The following is a 13,810-nucleotide window of genomic DNA, read 5'->3' as shown; positions in this document are numbered from 1 at the left end:
TAACAAAAAGGGAGCAAGCATTCCAGTAAAAAGATGCAAGAGATACAGAGATTACATCTAGATGGCCACTGTGATACTCCACAGTTCTGTCAATGCCAGAATACCTGGCAAAATGGATAAATAATTGGACCCAGCAGAACAATGCCACTCGTGAAGCATTAGTTTCCACAAGGAGTATTAACTATTGGTAGCATATATTACAAATAAAATAAATATAAGCTAAGTCATCAAGCTAGTTTAACCTGTTGATGGCATGATTTACAATGATATTACAGGTGGAACTTGCCCTGCACAAAGTTATGAAATCACTGAACTAATCTTGGGCAACCCCTCCCCTCCACAAGTCGTTCAATGCCACCACCTTCAATAACACCATTTCTTGCTCCTCTCAGGTTCTCTTCTCTATGCTAACGCCTCAAAATTCTAAAGTAAAATGATAGATAATAGCTTAAGAATTTGGGAGAAGTACGTTTTACAAGAAATCAAGATCTTAAGCTAGAGAAATATAAAAGTAACTATAGAACGTCTATTCAGGTGAAAGATAATAGTTTTTGAAATGTCAAATTTCTATGATGCTCTTATTAGCCCTTTGGGTAATGAATACTCTAGAAAGGGCTTAGAGACCTTAGTACTAATTGCCAATACTTTGATAACTTGTTTTAAATTTGAATCTTTTTGTTTTAAGGTTCTACCAGTGTCTCAACCCCAACCAAATTTGATACAAAGGCAGGAGAGAGCTGCTCATAAAAGCAGAATCAGTAACAAAAATGCTGTTAGTGGATTCTGTTTAGATGCTTTAAATTTTGAGGATACCCCCAAACATACAAATGTTTCATATGATTTACACACAGTTCTACCCAAAAAGAATAGATACCCAAAATAGTCTACTCTGGGATTCTTTACAAAGCCTCGCCTTTCTATATACTCTTTCATAAATCTACCAGAAAATCAAGACTACATCTTTTGTTGCCTACCCGAAAGGTTTGAAAACTTTGTTTGAGTGCTTAAAATACATGTAATACCTCTGGGTAAAATAATAATAACAATAATAATCCCATACATATAATTTTAAAGAGAAAATAAAATTTTGAAAATATCCTCACCAAGAATTGTAACAGTAATTTTTTAAAAAACACTTGCCTAGACACTTGTGTTCCTTAAAATAAATATCCAAGTGGCATGGGCTATCCCAACACAGACCCAGAAGTACAGTAGTGCACAAAAAGAGCACTGAACAAAAAAAGCACTAAACATGTGGGTGCATGTGTCCCTTCGAAACAGCACACCTGTAGCCCGTGGATAAACGCTTAGTAGTGCAAATGCCGGCCTTTAAGAGACAAACATAAGGGAAGGGAAACAAAAATGATATAAAAACAGGGAGGGGGACAAAACAGAAGAGATTCATAAATATGGAGAACAAACTGAGGGTTACTGGAAGGGTTGCGGGAGGGGGCATGAGCTAAATGGGTACGGGGCACTGAGGAATCTAGTCCTGAAATCATTGTTGCACTATATGCTAACAAATTTGGATGTAAATTTTAAAAAGTAAACAAATTTAAAAGAAAAAAAAAAAAGCAGTGAACTAAGAATAAAAACATATGAATCCTAACCCTGGTTCTGCCTCTTCTAACTCTGATTTGAAGCAAGTCCCCTTCACTTTCTGGGCTTTGGTATCCTCACCTATAAAATAAGAATAGTGGCACTTGTCTTACCTAACTCACAGAATTATTGTAAAATTCAAAAAACATATTGGGGCACCTGGGTGGCTCTGGTTAAGCATCAGACTCGGGCTCACAGTTCATGAGTTCAAGCCCTACGTCAGGCTCTGCTGACAGCTCAGAGCCTGGAGCCTGCTTGGGATTCTGTGTCTCCCTCTCTCTCTCTGCCCCTCTCCCACTCGTGCTCTCTCTCTCAAAAATAAATAAATAAACATTAAAAAAAATAAATATACTGCATATCAAAGTGTTTTGAAAACTATAGAGTACTACACAAAAATAAGCTATTAGTAAACATTTTCTAAACTTTTGGTTTTAAATACATAACTAATACTATTACTTTATATGGTTTCTATACTGTTTACATTATATACATACATTTCATGATTTCAAAACATTGGAAAACCTTTAGTTTAACTAGTATGTGTTTTATATCCTTGCTATAAAAGTGCGGTCCATGGGACAACAACAGCATTGGCATCACCTGGAATCTCATTAGAAACACAGAATCTCAGATACCCCAGACTTACTGAATCAGGATCTGTATTTTTACAAGATCCCCAGGTAATCCCTATGCACAGTGAAGTTTGAGAAGCACTGCTTTATGTAGTAATACAATTTACAATAACAAACAAGTAGGAAGTTATTTTCAGAAAAAGTATTTCGAGTATGTGCATCTGATTTAACTCTATAAATTTTAAGAGATTATTTCACTAAACAATGGTTACTTGAAATCAGATGCCATGTCTTACTCATTCTCATATTGCTGCCTGCTATATAGCAATGTTGCTTGGGTAGAGACAAAAAAGATTATCAATAATTAATACAGAAGATAGAAATCAATATACATTTTACCCTTACATAGAATATAACCATTTAATATCAATTATTAAATATAGACTAAATATTTATGGCATTAGCTTTAAAAATGGAATCAATATTTTAAATTTTATTTATGTTTAATGTATCCAAACCCACATTTATAAACAAGAATGGCCAGGTTATGTATGAAAACCATTAAGCATCAAAAAGATACATGCAATCTTTTTGATGGAAAAGAAGAAAACAAAGTTCCAACAATATAAAGGATATCTAGTTAGCTTTGCAGTCAGCTACTGGTCAAAGTCTTGCTCTGGCACTCAGATTTTCAGCAAGCTATTTTATGTCTATAAACTCAATTTCCTCATGTGTAAAATTGGAATAATGACATTTACCGTCAAAGAGATAAAAGTAACATGAACCACCTAGTATTAAAGGCACAAATCATTATTTACAGAAAACAAGATTAATGCTTTAAAATAAAATTTTACGTAAAATTCACCTTATCAAGTTTTAGTTCCAATTCTGCCACATCTCCTTCTACTTCTTCCAAAGCAGCCCTAGAAAAAGTAAGTATGAAGTAAGTTATCATGTGTTCATTATTTTTTAAGTGCCCCCCACCTCCCACCAGTCCTTCCCCACAACCACCTTCCAGGTTTCCCCTCCCCCCTAAGCTATCATTTGTTTAAATATATACTTTATTGCTGAAAAATAACTCTAAATGACAAAAGATATGAATGCTTAAAAATTACACTTCACATTGATAATAATTACCTTAGGATGAAGTATAAACATTTCATAAACATAGAATAGATAATATAATTATTGTTTAAGGTAATGAGAGAAAACATTAGGCTGACTGACTCAAAGCATTCATATTATTCATATTAATAACACTAATTAGAAGTATTTAGCATGTGTTTTGATTTTTTTTTAATGAGGAAGAAATTCTAAAAGTTGAGCTTTAACAAAGACTCAGACTTCTTTTTTTTTTTTAATTTTTAATTTTTTTAAATTTACATCCAAATTAGTTACCATATAGTGCAATAATGATTTCAGGACTAGATTCCTTAGTGCCCCTTACCCATTTAGCCCACCCCGCCTCCCACAACCCCTCCAGTAACCCTCAGTTTGTTCTCCATATTTATGAGTCTCTTCTGTTTTGTCCCCCTCCCTGTTTTTATATTAGTTTTGTTTCCCTTCTCTTATGGTCATTTGTTTTGTCTCTTAAAGTCCTCATATGAGTGAAGTCATAGGATTTTTGTCTTTCTCTGACTGACTAATTTCACTTAACACAATAGCCTCCAATTCCATCCACGTAGTTGCAAATGGCAAGATTTCGTTCTTTTTGATTGCCGAGTAATACTCCATTGTATATATACACCACATCTTCTTTATCCATTCATCCATCGATGGACATTTGGGCTCTTTCCATACTTTGGCTATTGTTGGTAGTGCTTCTATAAACATGGGGTACATGTGTCCCTTCGAAACAGCACACCTGTATCCCTCGGATAATGCCTAGTGGTGCAATTGCTGGGTCGTAAGGTAGTTCTATTTTTAGTGTTTTGAAGACTCAGATTTCTATTTAACAAAACACATCTAACCACAACAGAGCATCCCTGACAACCAGGAAAGAAAAATTTTTACTTTTATAAATAGTTCAGAAAGATGTCAGCCTTGTTTAATGAACAATTTTGTTTCCAATGTATTTTTAAGAAATCTTCTGATTTCTATAGAACTTAGTACTTGATACCACACACTATAAGCAACTTCCAAAAATGGAAATTTGGAACAAAACAACAGCAACTAAAACTTTTGAAGGGTAATAAGAATTTACACTTAAGATATAACAAAACACAAGTCATCTACTTTAAGCCATCTATCACATTGTCAGATACCTACTTGAAAAACTAGCAACTTCCCAGCAGTTATTTTATGGATTAACCTAAATGTATTTCAAATGGACAGCGGTGGGGGACTAACCACCAAGAAAGTTATTTCGAACTCTACGTAAGAAATTCTCAATTAGACACCAGGACTAAGAAAAAGATAGCTAAGATAAAAGTTCTATTTCCAGAACTACTCACTTAAACTCTGTGTAACATCCAAATAATCATTTTTTTTTAGTATTTATTTATTTTTGAGAGAGAGAGACAGAGACAGAGCACAAGTAGAGAAGGGGTAGGGAGGAAGACACAGAATCCGAAGCAGGCTCCAGGCTCTGAGCTGTCAGCACAGAGCCCGAAGCAGGGCTCAAACTCATGAATTGTGAGATCATGACCTGAGCTGAATAATTCGGACACTTAACCGACTAAGCTACCCAGATGCCCCCTGCCCCCAAAATAACCATTTTTATCAGCTTGTGATTCTACTTCTCCATCTGGTAACATTTACTGGAAAATAGTTTTTAATCTCCAAAATAAGAAAATTGTATACAACTATAAATTATTCAGTAAAAAGATGCCTATTCCACAAAATAAAATACTCTAGCTTAACAGTTTAAAGTTCAAGAAAACAAGAGGTACTGTACTTCCACAGCAGAGAAACAGAAATGCTTTTCCCCTAACTAAAAGTGTCATTTTCTTCAGCAGTGTTTTCACATTATATATTGTTCCCTTCTCCTAGAAAACATTTTCTCCTCACATTAACCTTAACTCCCTTCACCTGCCTATATATGCTACTTATCATGTAAAATTTAATACATAAAAGAAAACAAACATAACTGCACAAAGATATTCATTGTTTGTAACAAGTTGAAAACCTACATGTCCAACAATAGGAAATAATGTAAACAAATGATGGTACATCCATCCCATTGTGTGAGGCAGCAAGTTTTTAAATGAGATTGATTGATCTCTATCTACTGAGATAGAAACATATACATGCTAGACTATTACATATGGGAAAAAGCAACTTACAAAATTATATATAGTGTGAACCCAATTTTGTGAAGGAAAAAAAATCTCTTGGTTTATGCATAGGCAAAAATATGGAAGCATATTTACCAATCTCTTAACTGTAACTTTGAAAACTAAGGATTGGAGAGCAGAAAGCGTAAATAGGATTTACTCTTTTTACCACTTATACTTCTGGACTGTTTAGAATTTGCAATAACTATGCACATTTCAATTATTTTAAAGCCAGTAAAGGGAGAAAAGGAAAAAATCAGACATCATCTTCTCAGGAGGTGGGGCCTCTTGGAATCTCTTCCTCCATCCACTCCAGCTTGATTACACATCCCTCCTATGCTCCCACAACACCTCATGTCTCTATCACTGTCCATTTCTCTTACTCATCTGAGCTCCCCATAGCAGTATAGACACTCAAAATGCTTGTTGAGTCAAGAAAGAAACCCCACAATTGTTTACTCTATCAAAAATGTTCTTCATTTACTTTTTTACCTTTGTTTAACCTACCTTTACTCAATCTCCAATTTCTGGGTTTTTCAATTTCTTAAAATATTTATTTATTTTTGAGAGAGAGAGAGCAAGGGGGAGAGGGATAGAGAGAGAGAGGGAGACACAGATCTGAAGCAGGCTCCAGGCTCTGAGCTGTCAGTACACAACCCAACGCAGGGCTCAACCTACAAACCGCAAGATCATGACCTGAGCCCAAGCCAGATGCTTGACCCACTGAGCCACCCTAGAGCCCCATCTTCAATTTCTTTCAAGCAAATTAGTTGAAATGACCAGGTCAAGATTTGATTTAATCACTGATTTCTGCTAAACATACAGTTTGACAGAAACTTTATGTATATTCCTCAATCGTATTTCATTGTACAATTCTAAATTGCTTTTGTAAAACAACATTTTTAAAGAGAAGTACAAACACAAAAGAGAAAATGTCATTTAAAAGCAAAGCCTTGGGGCACCTGGGTGGCTCAGTCAGTTGAGTGTGTGACTTCGGTTCAGGTCATGATCTCGTGGTTTGTGGGTTCAAACCCCACGTCGGGCTCTGTGCTGACAGCTCAGAGCCTAGAACCTACTTTGGATTCTGTGTCTCCCTCTCTCTTTGCTCCTTTTTATCGCGTGTGTGCAAGCAATCTCTCTCTCTCTCTCTCAAAAATAAGTGAACATTAAAAAAATTTTTTTAATAAATAAATAAAAGTAAAGCCCTTTGTAATCATATAGTCAAAGAATCTGAAACTTTAGCTTAGAGTTCTTCAACATTTCACCATTTCTTTAAAAAAAAAGTCTTTGTTCTTGGTCATCTAAGATATGTGTGAAAACTTGTAGTCATAGCAAAAAAACCCCAAAAAACAAACAAACAAAAAAACTTGTTGTAACATCTAAGAAGCTAATGTGTAAGGCAGACTAGTTAATTGAATATTCCTTAGTATAAAAAGTATACAGAAATATCATCATCTCAGTTCAAATCCTACTCCATCATTCACTTCTCTAAGCTGAAGATATTTTGTCTAAGTTTCTTCATCTACAAAATGAGTAAAGAAATACATACCTAAATGATTTGTAAAGGTTAAATGAGGGACTGTCTATACCACTGACCACAGTATATACCATGACACAAAGAACATGATAAGAGCTTCTTTCTCTCCTTTCTCTTATCCCCACATTCTGAGGTGAGTTTTTCCTCCCTATTACTTCTACTCTGTAATGAAAGAGAACCATCCTGGAATGTATGTTTAATAAATGAATGGATGAGTGAAATGAAACAATCTACACAACATTCCTTCAAATATTGGACAACAGATATTATTCCTTTTCATCTCTCCCAAATACCTATTGAACCTATATAACTTTTATAAATGTGCAAGGTGTTAAAAAGGCCAATATTATAGACCATACCCTCCATAGCTTAAAACTTAATAAAAATCATTAAAAAATTTTTAACTGTTAAAACTTAAATGTTACATACATATTAACAACAAAAGCATGATTAAGTACCAAATTAAGCAAAACATAAAATAATGTTAAAAGAAAGGGGAAAAAACAGAAGGCCATCAGCAAAGTTTCACAGGATTATTATAAACAAAGTTCAGCAAACCACAGCCTTCCAGGCAAGTCTAGACCATAACCTGTTTTTGTTTTGTTTTGTTTCTTTAAACTTTTAAAGTTTATTTATTTTAGAGAGAGGGAGAGGGAGAGAAAAAGAGAGGGAGAGGGAGGGAGGCAGAGAGAGAGAGAAAAAATGAATCCCAGGTAGGCTCCACACTGTCAGCACAGAGCCTGATGTGGGGCTTGAACTCATGAGCTGAAATCATGACCTGAGCCAAAATCCAGAGTTTAACTGATTGAGCTACCCAGGCACCCCCATAACCTTTTTTATGCCCATGAGCTAAAAATGGTCTTTAGATTATTTAGTGATTGGAAAAAACAAAAGAATAATATTTAATGACACAAGAAAATTATATTAAATTAAAATTCAGCACCTACAAATAAAGTGTTTTGGAAACACAGCCAAGCTCATGCCATATTGTCTATGGCAGCTTCCATGCTATAATGGAATGGAAGAGTTGAGTAGTTTAGGAAGAGAGACCATATGGCCCACAAAGCCTTGAAATATTTACTATTATCTGGCATTTTAGAGGAAAAGCTTACTGACTCCTTATTATGAATATTAAATACAAAAACATGAATGAAAATCCTTTCTCATATACAAAATACATATAAGAAAATAATCTTTAGGACTTAGTTCTGGTTGACTCTACCCTAACAAGCTGAATACGCCCATAATTTAGAAAAAAAAGTCACTTGACTTTTAATAACACCTTCATTATTTTATCTATTCCTGCATCACAGTGTTTTATGATCAACTTAGAAAACGGTTAACTAAAAACATAAAATTAGAATAGGAAAAAAATCTAGCAGCAAGTATTAACACTGAGACATTTCTAATCACATGGTTATCACTTTCAGCTGTGAATTAAATAAAGCTCTATGAGAAGCACAAAAATAGAACTCTCCCTACCCAGATAATTGCACACCCCTGATGTAGCAATAACCTTTATAAACCACTATTTTTATAAAATGATCCATAAAAAATAACTAAATAGTATGACTAATATGAGCACTATATTTTCTTTATAAAAGAAAATTATTTGAGAGAAACAAGTGTGATGAAGAATTGTAGCCATCCATTTGAAATCCTAAACACATACACACACAGACACAAAAAAAAAAAAAAACCTAACTTCCACTTGAACCATGGCAATATCCTCAAAATGGAATTCCTCAAAATGGAATTAATAATCTAAGACTGGGTCACATGATGATGCAATCTAAAATGTAACAACAGGATATTCAAGATCACTAATAGGCACATAAATATTAAAGATTAAATATTTAAACAAAGATGGATTTGCGACTCTAAGTAATAACTACCTTCTAAAGAATTAACCAAGATAAAATAAACTATAATGTACAGATTTTGAAACTAACATCTATATTCCTTGTTTTATATAATAGATACATTCTTAAAGGTTGCATATACATTAAATAACCATTTAGATACTGAGAGGAGTTGCCTATATACCCATCATGGCACCTAACATCCCCAACCAACTTCCTCTTTCAGCTCAAGAGCTTTATCTACTGCGGGCAAAGCTTCACTATTTATTCTTTGCAAAGAAAGGACAATGGCTGGATCAGGGATAGTCCACTGACCCAAGGGCAGCCCTGTCTCAATAAGTGGCAAAGCTAGATGACCAAAACTAGAGATGGCTGTAGGATGAGACGGCTCCCTCTGCATTTTTGACCAGAGAACACTGAGAGTACACACCCTGGAAATCTCCTTTTTAAAATAAATCTCTCACTAAATCATTTTGTATTGTGGATAGCCACCCCTTTGTTCAGTAAATTCTGGGTCCTTTAGAATTGGGTCTCTTTAACACCTTCATGTTGAGGGCAATGGGATGGATTTTTTCTTTTTTTAAAGAGCCAGTGTTTGAATACAATATTTTACTTACTGCCTATGTAACATCAAACAAGTTCTTTGTGCTTCAATTTCATCTGCAAAATACAGATGACATTCTCTTCCATAGAGCTATATGATAAATTTTAAAATACATATAAAAATTTCAGCACAGTGCAGGACACTCATTGGGTATTGAATAAATACCAGCTATAATTATGTATGTTAAAGAAAATACACAATCTCTTTTGATTTTCATTTTATGGGCCCAAAAGGGAAGGAAGCGGTAATTAGATTAATCACGTACTTCCCACATGAATTTGAAGTGGTTTGAAAAAGAAGCAAAAAAGTTAAAACAGCAAATAAAATAGCAAGTCCAAATTGCAAACACTTCAATACTCTTGCCAGTTTCCAAAAATTGTATGTCAAACACACTTTTCCTAACTTCATTACTTCAGTCTAGGCCACAGTGCTATACTACATGGTAAGATATTATTTGAAAATCCACTTGGTTTTCCAAGGTCGTCAAGGTCAGTTCTGTGTGATTCTTCTAAGAACAAACAGAGCCAACTCTGCAATCAGTACAAAGAAGTATTAAGGCTCTGAATGCATGTTTATTGCATATCAATATTAAGTCACCTTTTAAAAATGACTAAGTCTTTATTTTTGAGAAGTCTCAATGAAATTAAAAGGTCTTTCTTGCCCAATATTAGGTTAGAAACGTTATAACTGCTCCTATTTGCTCAGATTGGTCTACTGAGCAAACCTGGAAAAACCCATGAGAAATTCAGTCCTGTAATGGGTAAGAGTATTGTAAAAAACACAGACTGGAAATAGAAATCAAGAGTTTAGTCTAACTCTCTAGCAACTAATATGAGTCCCTGAGAACATAATTTAATCTCTCCAAACCACAGTTCTCTCATCCATCCAAAGAGAGGAATAGACTGGATCATCTTTATTATTACCTCCGGATCTTAACAATCAATTATCCTGGAATAAGCATTCAAAGGAAAATTAGAACCTAGATTTGATTATCTTCTCCCAAGCAAGATTTCCCCCAGGTCCTCATTCATGCTTTCAACACAGAGAAAAAAAGAAAAACCTATAAGCGATGAAAACCCTCACCAAAATTTATATTGTTAAGTCATTCATCCTTTTCAAACGTCTCCTCTACGTACTTTCTAAAAGATCATAAGTATCGGGGAAGATAGTGGTGGTTTTTTGTAAAATTTTTGTTCAGCTTAACATTTTAGGGAAAAATTTTTTTTAATTTGTTTTTTAAGTAGCCTTCATACCTAACGCAAATGCTAACACATGGCTTTAACTCATGACCCTGATATCAAGACCTGAGCTAAGATCAAGAGTCAGATGTCTGGGGTGCCTGAGTGGCTCAGTGGGTTGGGTGTCCGACTTTGGCTCAGGGCATGACCTCACGGTTCGTGAGTTCGAGCCCAGCATCGGGCTCTGTGGTGACAGCTCGAAGCCTGGAGCTTGCTTCGGATTCTGTGTCTCCCTTTCTCTGCTCTTCCCCCACTCATGCGCACGCGCTGTCTCTCTCTCTCTCAAAAATAAATAAAGCTTAAAAAAAATTTTTTTAAAAAGTCAGATGTCTTACTGACTGGGCCACCCAGGAACCCCAGGAAAAAAATGATTTTATCTTTTGTCCACACACATATCTTTCTGAGTGAACTCCATTATATTTATTTTTTTAAAGACTGTAAACATTATTCTACCATTTCCTCATGAAAAAAAGTAAATCTAAAAAAAAGTAGTTGTGGCATCTGGGTGGCTCAGTCGGCTAAGCATCCGACTTTGGTTCAGGTCATGATCTCGTGGTTCATGAGTTTGAGTCCCACATAGGGCTCAGGATCACTGCTGTCAGCACTGAGCCTAATTCGGATCCTCTGTCCCCTTCTCTGCCCCTCCCCCCCAAAAATAAACATACAAACAAAAAACAAAAGTAGTTAAAGGAACACATACCCTTCTCCCCTCATGTTCTCTCCTGCCGATAACACAATATCCAAAATAAAACCATTCAGGCCAGAAAGGAGCATAATTAAAGAAGCAACCAAACCATAGCTCATGGTGGAGATGCAAACAGTATGGTTCAGGCGAATGAATAGCATACACTCAAGTTATTACTCAAGTGTCAATAACCCTATGAGTCCAAGTCTATCACTAAGAAAAGGGTAGCACTCTTAAAATATTATCCAAATCACCATTCTGCATAGAGAAGTGTAGATAGGAGAAGGGAGTAAGTACAGAAGCATCTGTTCCTAGGGCTCCAGGTTCTCTCCTTAACAGGGGTATCATGGATCTCTATAGAAATAACTCTAAATAAAGTTATTTTTTTCTCACAGCCCATAGCAAACATTCAAAGGAAATACTGATAATGTTTTATTTTTACCAGATAGGAAATCTTTTTTTTTTTTCCTCATAAAAAATCAGTACTATGTTAGAAAGCTGTTTCCATTTCATCCTCCTGCAACAGCCTGAATTTCTTGTCCAGGCAGTTAGTATATGCAAGCAGCTGAAATGCTACTATAATTACAGTGGGAGTTAATATCATTCTACTGTGCCATAAAAGAAGGTGGTGGAAGAAGACATGGTCCTTCTATTGTGCTGGGATCCATATGTCAACAGTGACAGATGACCGGTTAATAGTCCCTTCCAGTTTTCACAGTCCAGGGTGTAAAGGTAGAATGAAGATATTAGTCATCTAAAGGGGGTAAGGTCACTTTAATCTGAAAAAACAGAGGGTTAAGGGAAAAAACTACAAACTTAGAGACTACTACATAACGTTGCTTTCAACTGAGCCCAGAAAAATAAAAGCTGAAGAAAAAGGTATTTGTCTTGAAATCACAATAAACTTAGGAAGGTATACCTCAAAAAAAAATTTTTTTAATTGACTTTCTACAAGTCGTCCATTCCCAAGAATCTTATCACTACGTAGTAGGTTTTGACATGATAGGAAAATAAACTAGTTTCCATCACTGTTTAAAGAATTAAAATCAAATGTTCAACAAGAGCAGTTAAACTGCAATGCTTATCATATCAGTGGCATGTCAGGGTCAATACCTTTAGGGAGAAGAGAGCACTGTAAACATCATGGTACATAACAGGGGGAGAGTAGGTCTCTATGAGGAAAGAACATTGTAACTGATAATACTGTCAGGATGACCAAGTATTTCAGATAAGATGGGCCTATCTGCAGACTCACAGTGAGAGAAAGGAGCAAGACTGTAGGGACTCCTAGGGCCAAGCCCAGACAAAAAATGTCAAAAAGTATAATCAGAGACCATATTCCCCCTTTCATGGCTGTTCTTTTCAGGAACTGGAAATGGTACTTAAGCCACAGGATATCCTGTAAATCAGAGCAGGTAAATAACTACATAAAGGGTCTTTCAGGGTTCTATCGGGGACATGTCTTAGGCTGCTAACCAAATCACACCTATAAATTTCCAGGCTTCTCCATTAACAACAACAACAACAACAAAAAATCTGCTTTAGTCCATAATGAAAATAATTTCACCATATATTTTCCCTGTGTTTTATAATTTGCATGGCGCCTGCATGTATGATATACCATTTGTTATATTAAGAGAAGAATACAGAATAGTAATATGAACTAAAAAAGAGAAAAAAACATTAACAGGAAATGAGCTACAATCCCAGAATCACAGAATCCTGAATTGGAAGAAACTTTAGCAAACTGTTGAATGTCAGAACTGTTAAATGAAAGTTAATGAATGAAATGAAAGTAGAGTGGCTGTGTTTAGAGTAGTATTTCATCTCCATTAAAACCCTGCAATTTTACAAGATCTGTAAACAGGATCCAGAAGAATACAAATTTAAGAGCCTAATAAACAGGCTCAGGGTTTTAAAGACACCGGTCATACCATGAACTTCAGGCTAGTAAACTTGTGACACTGAAGTACCTTCTCCTCAGTGGAAGGAGCACCTCAACACCACCACCTCCACAAAGCACCCCATACTCACATCAAATAGAGCACCTGGCACTCAATATGATAAATCCAACTATTGGTCTTGTCACCCAAACTAAGAGACCCTGAGCAGAAACTACGGTCCATTTAGTTTATTTAGTTACCAAGTAAACATTTGTTTATTGGATGCATAGATGCAGCATTAAAACAATCAGAACATTAAGAACAATTACATAATCTGAAGCCCAAGGCCACTCATGACGGTTAAGCCTGCATCTCGGTGTACATGTATTTATGTGTGATTCTCCAGTTCCCTCTTGCTTCAGTTTTTAGTTATTCCAATCTGCCTCTACAGCCTCATATAGATGTCACTATAAAAGTCTTTAGAGAAAATAAAAGAGAATACACAAATAATTGCTTAAACATCAAAACTGGACTTACAATGAAAGAAGTTTTGAA

The 13,810-nt window shown here is 35.4% G+C and overlaps 1 protein-coding gene across 7 annotated transcripts in view; it reads right to left on the bottom strand.

Moving 5' to 3' along the window:
- The window catches only part of ACAP2 (ArfGAP with coiled-coil, ankyrin repeat and PH domains 2), a 148,210-nt gene that overhangs the window by 92,493 nt on the left and 41,907 nt on the right, over positions 1–13,810 (bottom strand). For all 7 annotated transcript variants that reach the window (XM_043594549.1, XM_043594544.1, XM_043594542.1 and 4 more), the window contains exon 2: positions 3,037–3,094. In XM_043594549.1, coding sequence (XP_043450484.1) covers positions 3,037–3,094 — 58 coding nt within the window. The remainder of the gene's footprint in view (positions 1–3,036; positions 3,095–13,810) is intronic.

Source organism: Prionailurus bengalensis, chromosome C2, assembly GCF_016509475.1.
Source record: "Prionailurus bengalensis isolate Pbe53 chromosome C2, Fcat_Pben_1.1_paternal_pri, whole genome shotgun sequence".
Taxonomy (NCBI): Eukaryota; Metazoa; Chordata; class Mammalia; order Carnivora; family Felidae; genus Prionailurus; species Prionailurus bengalensis.
Note: the sequence above shows the minus strand (reverse complement) of the source record. Positions and strands in the feature narration are given on the sequence as shown.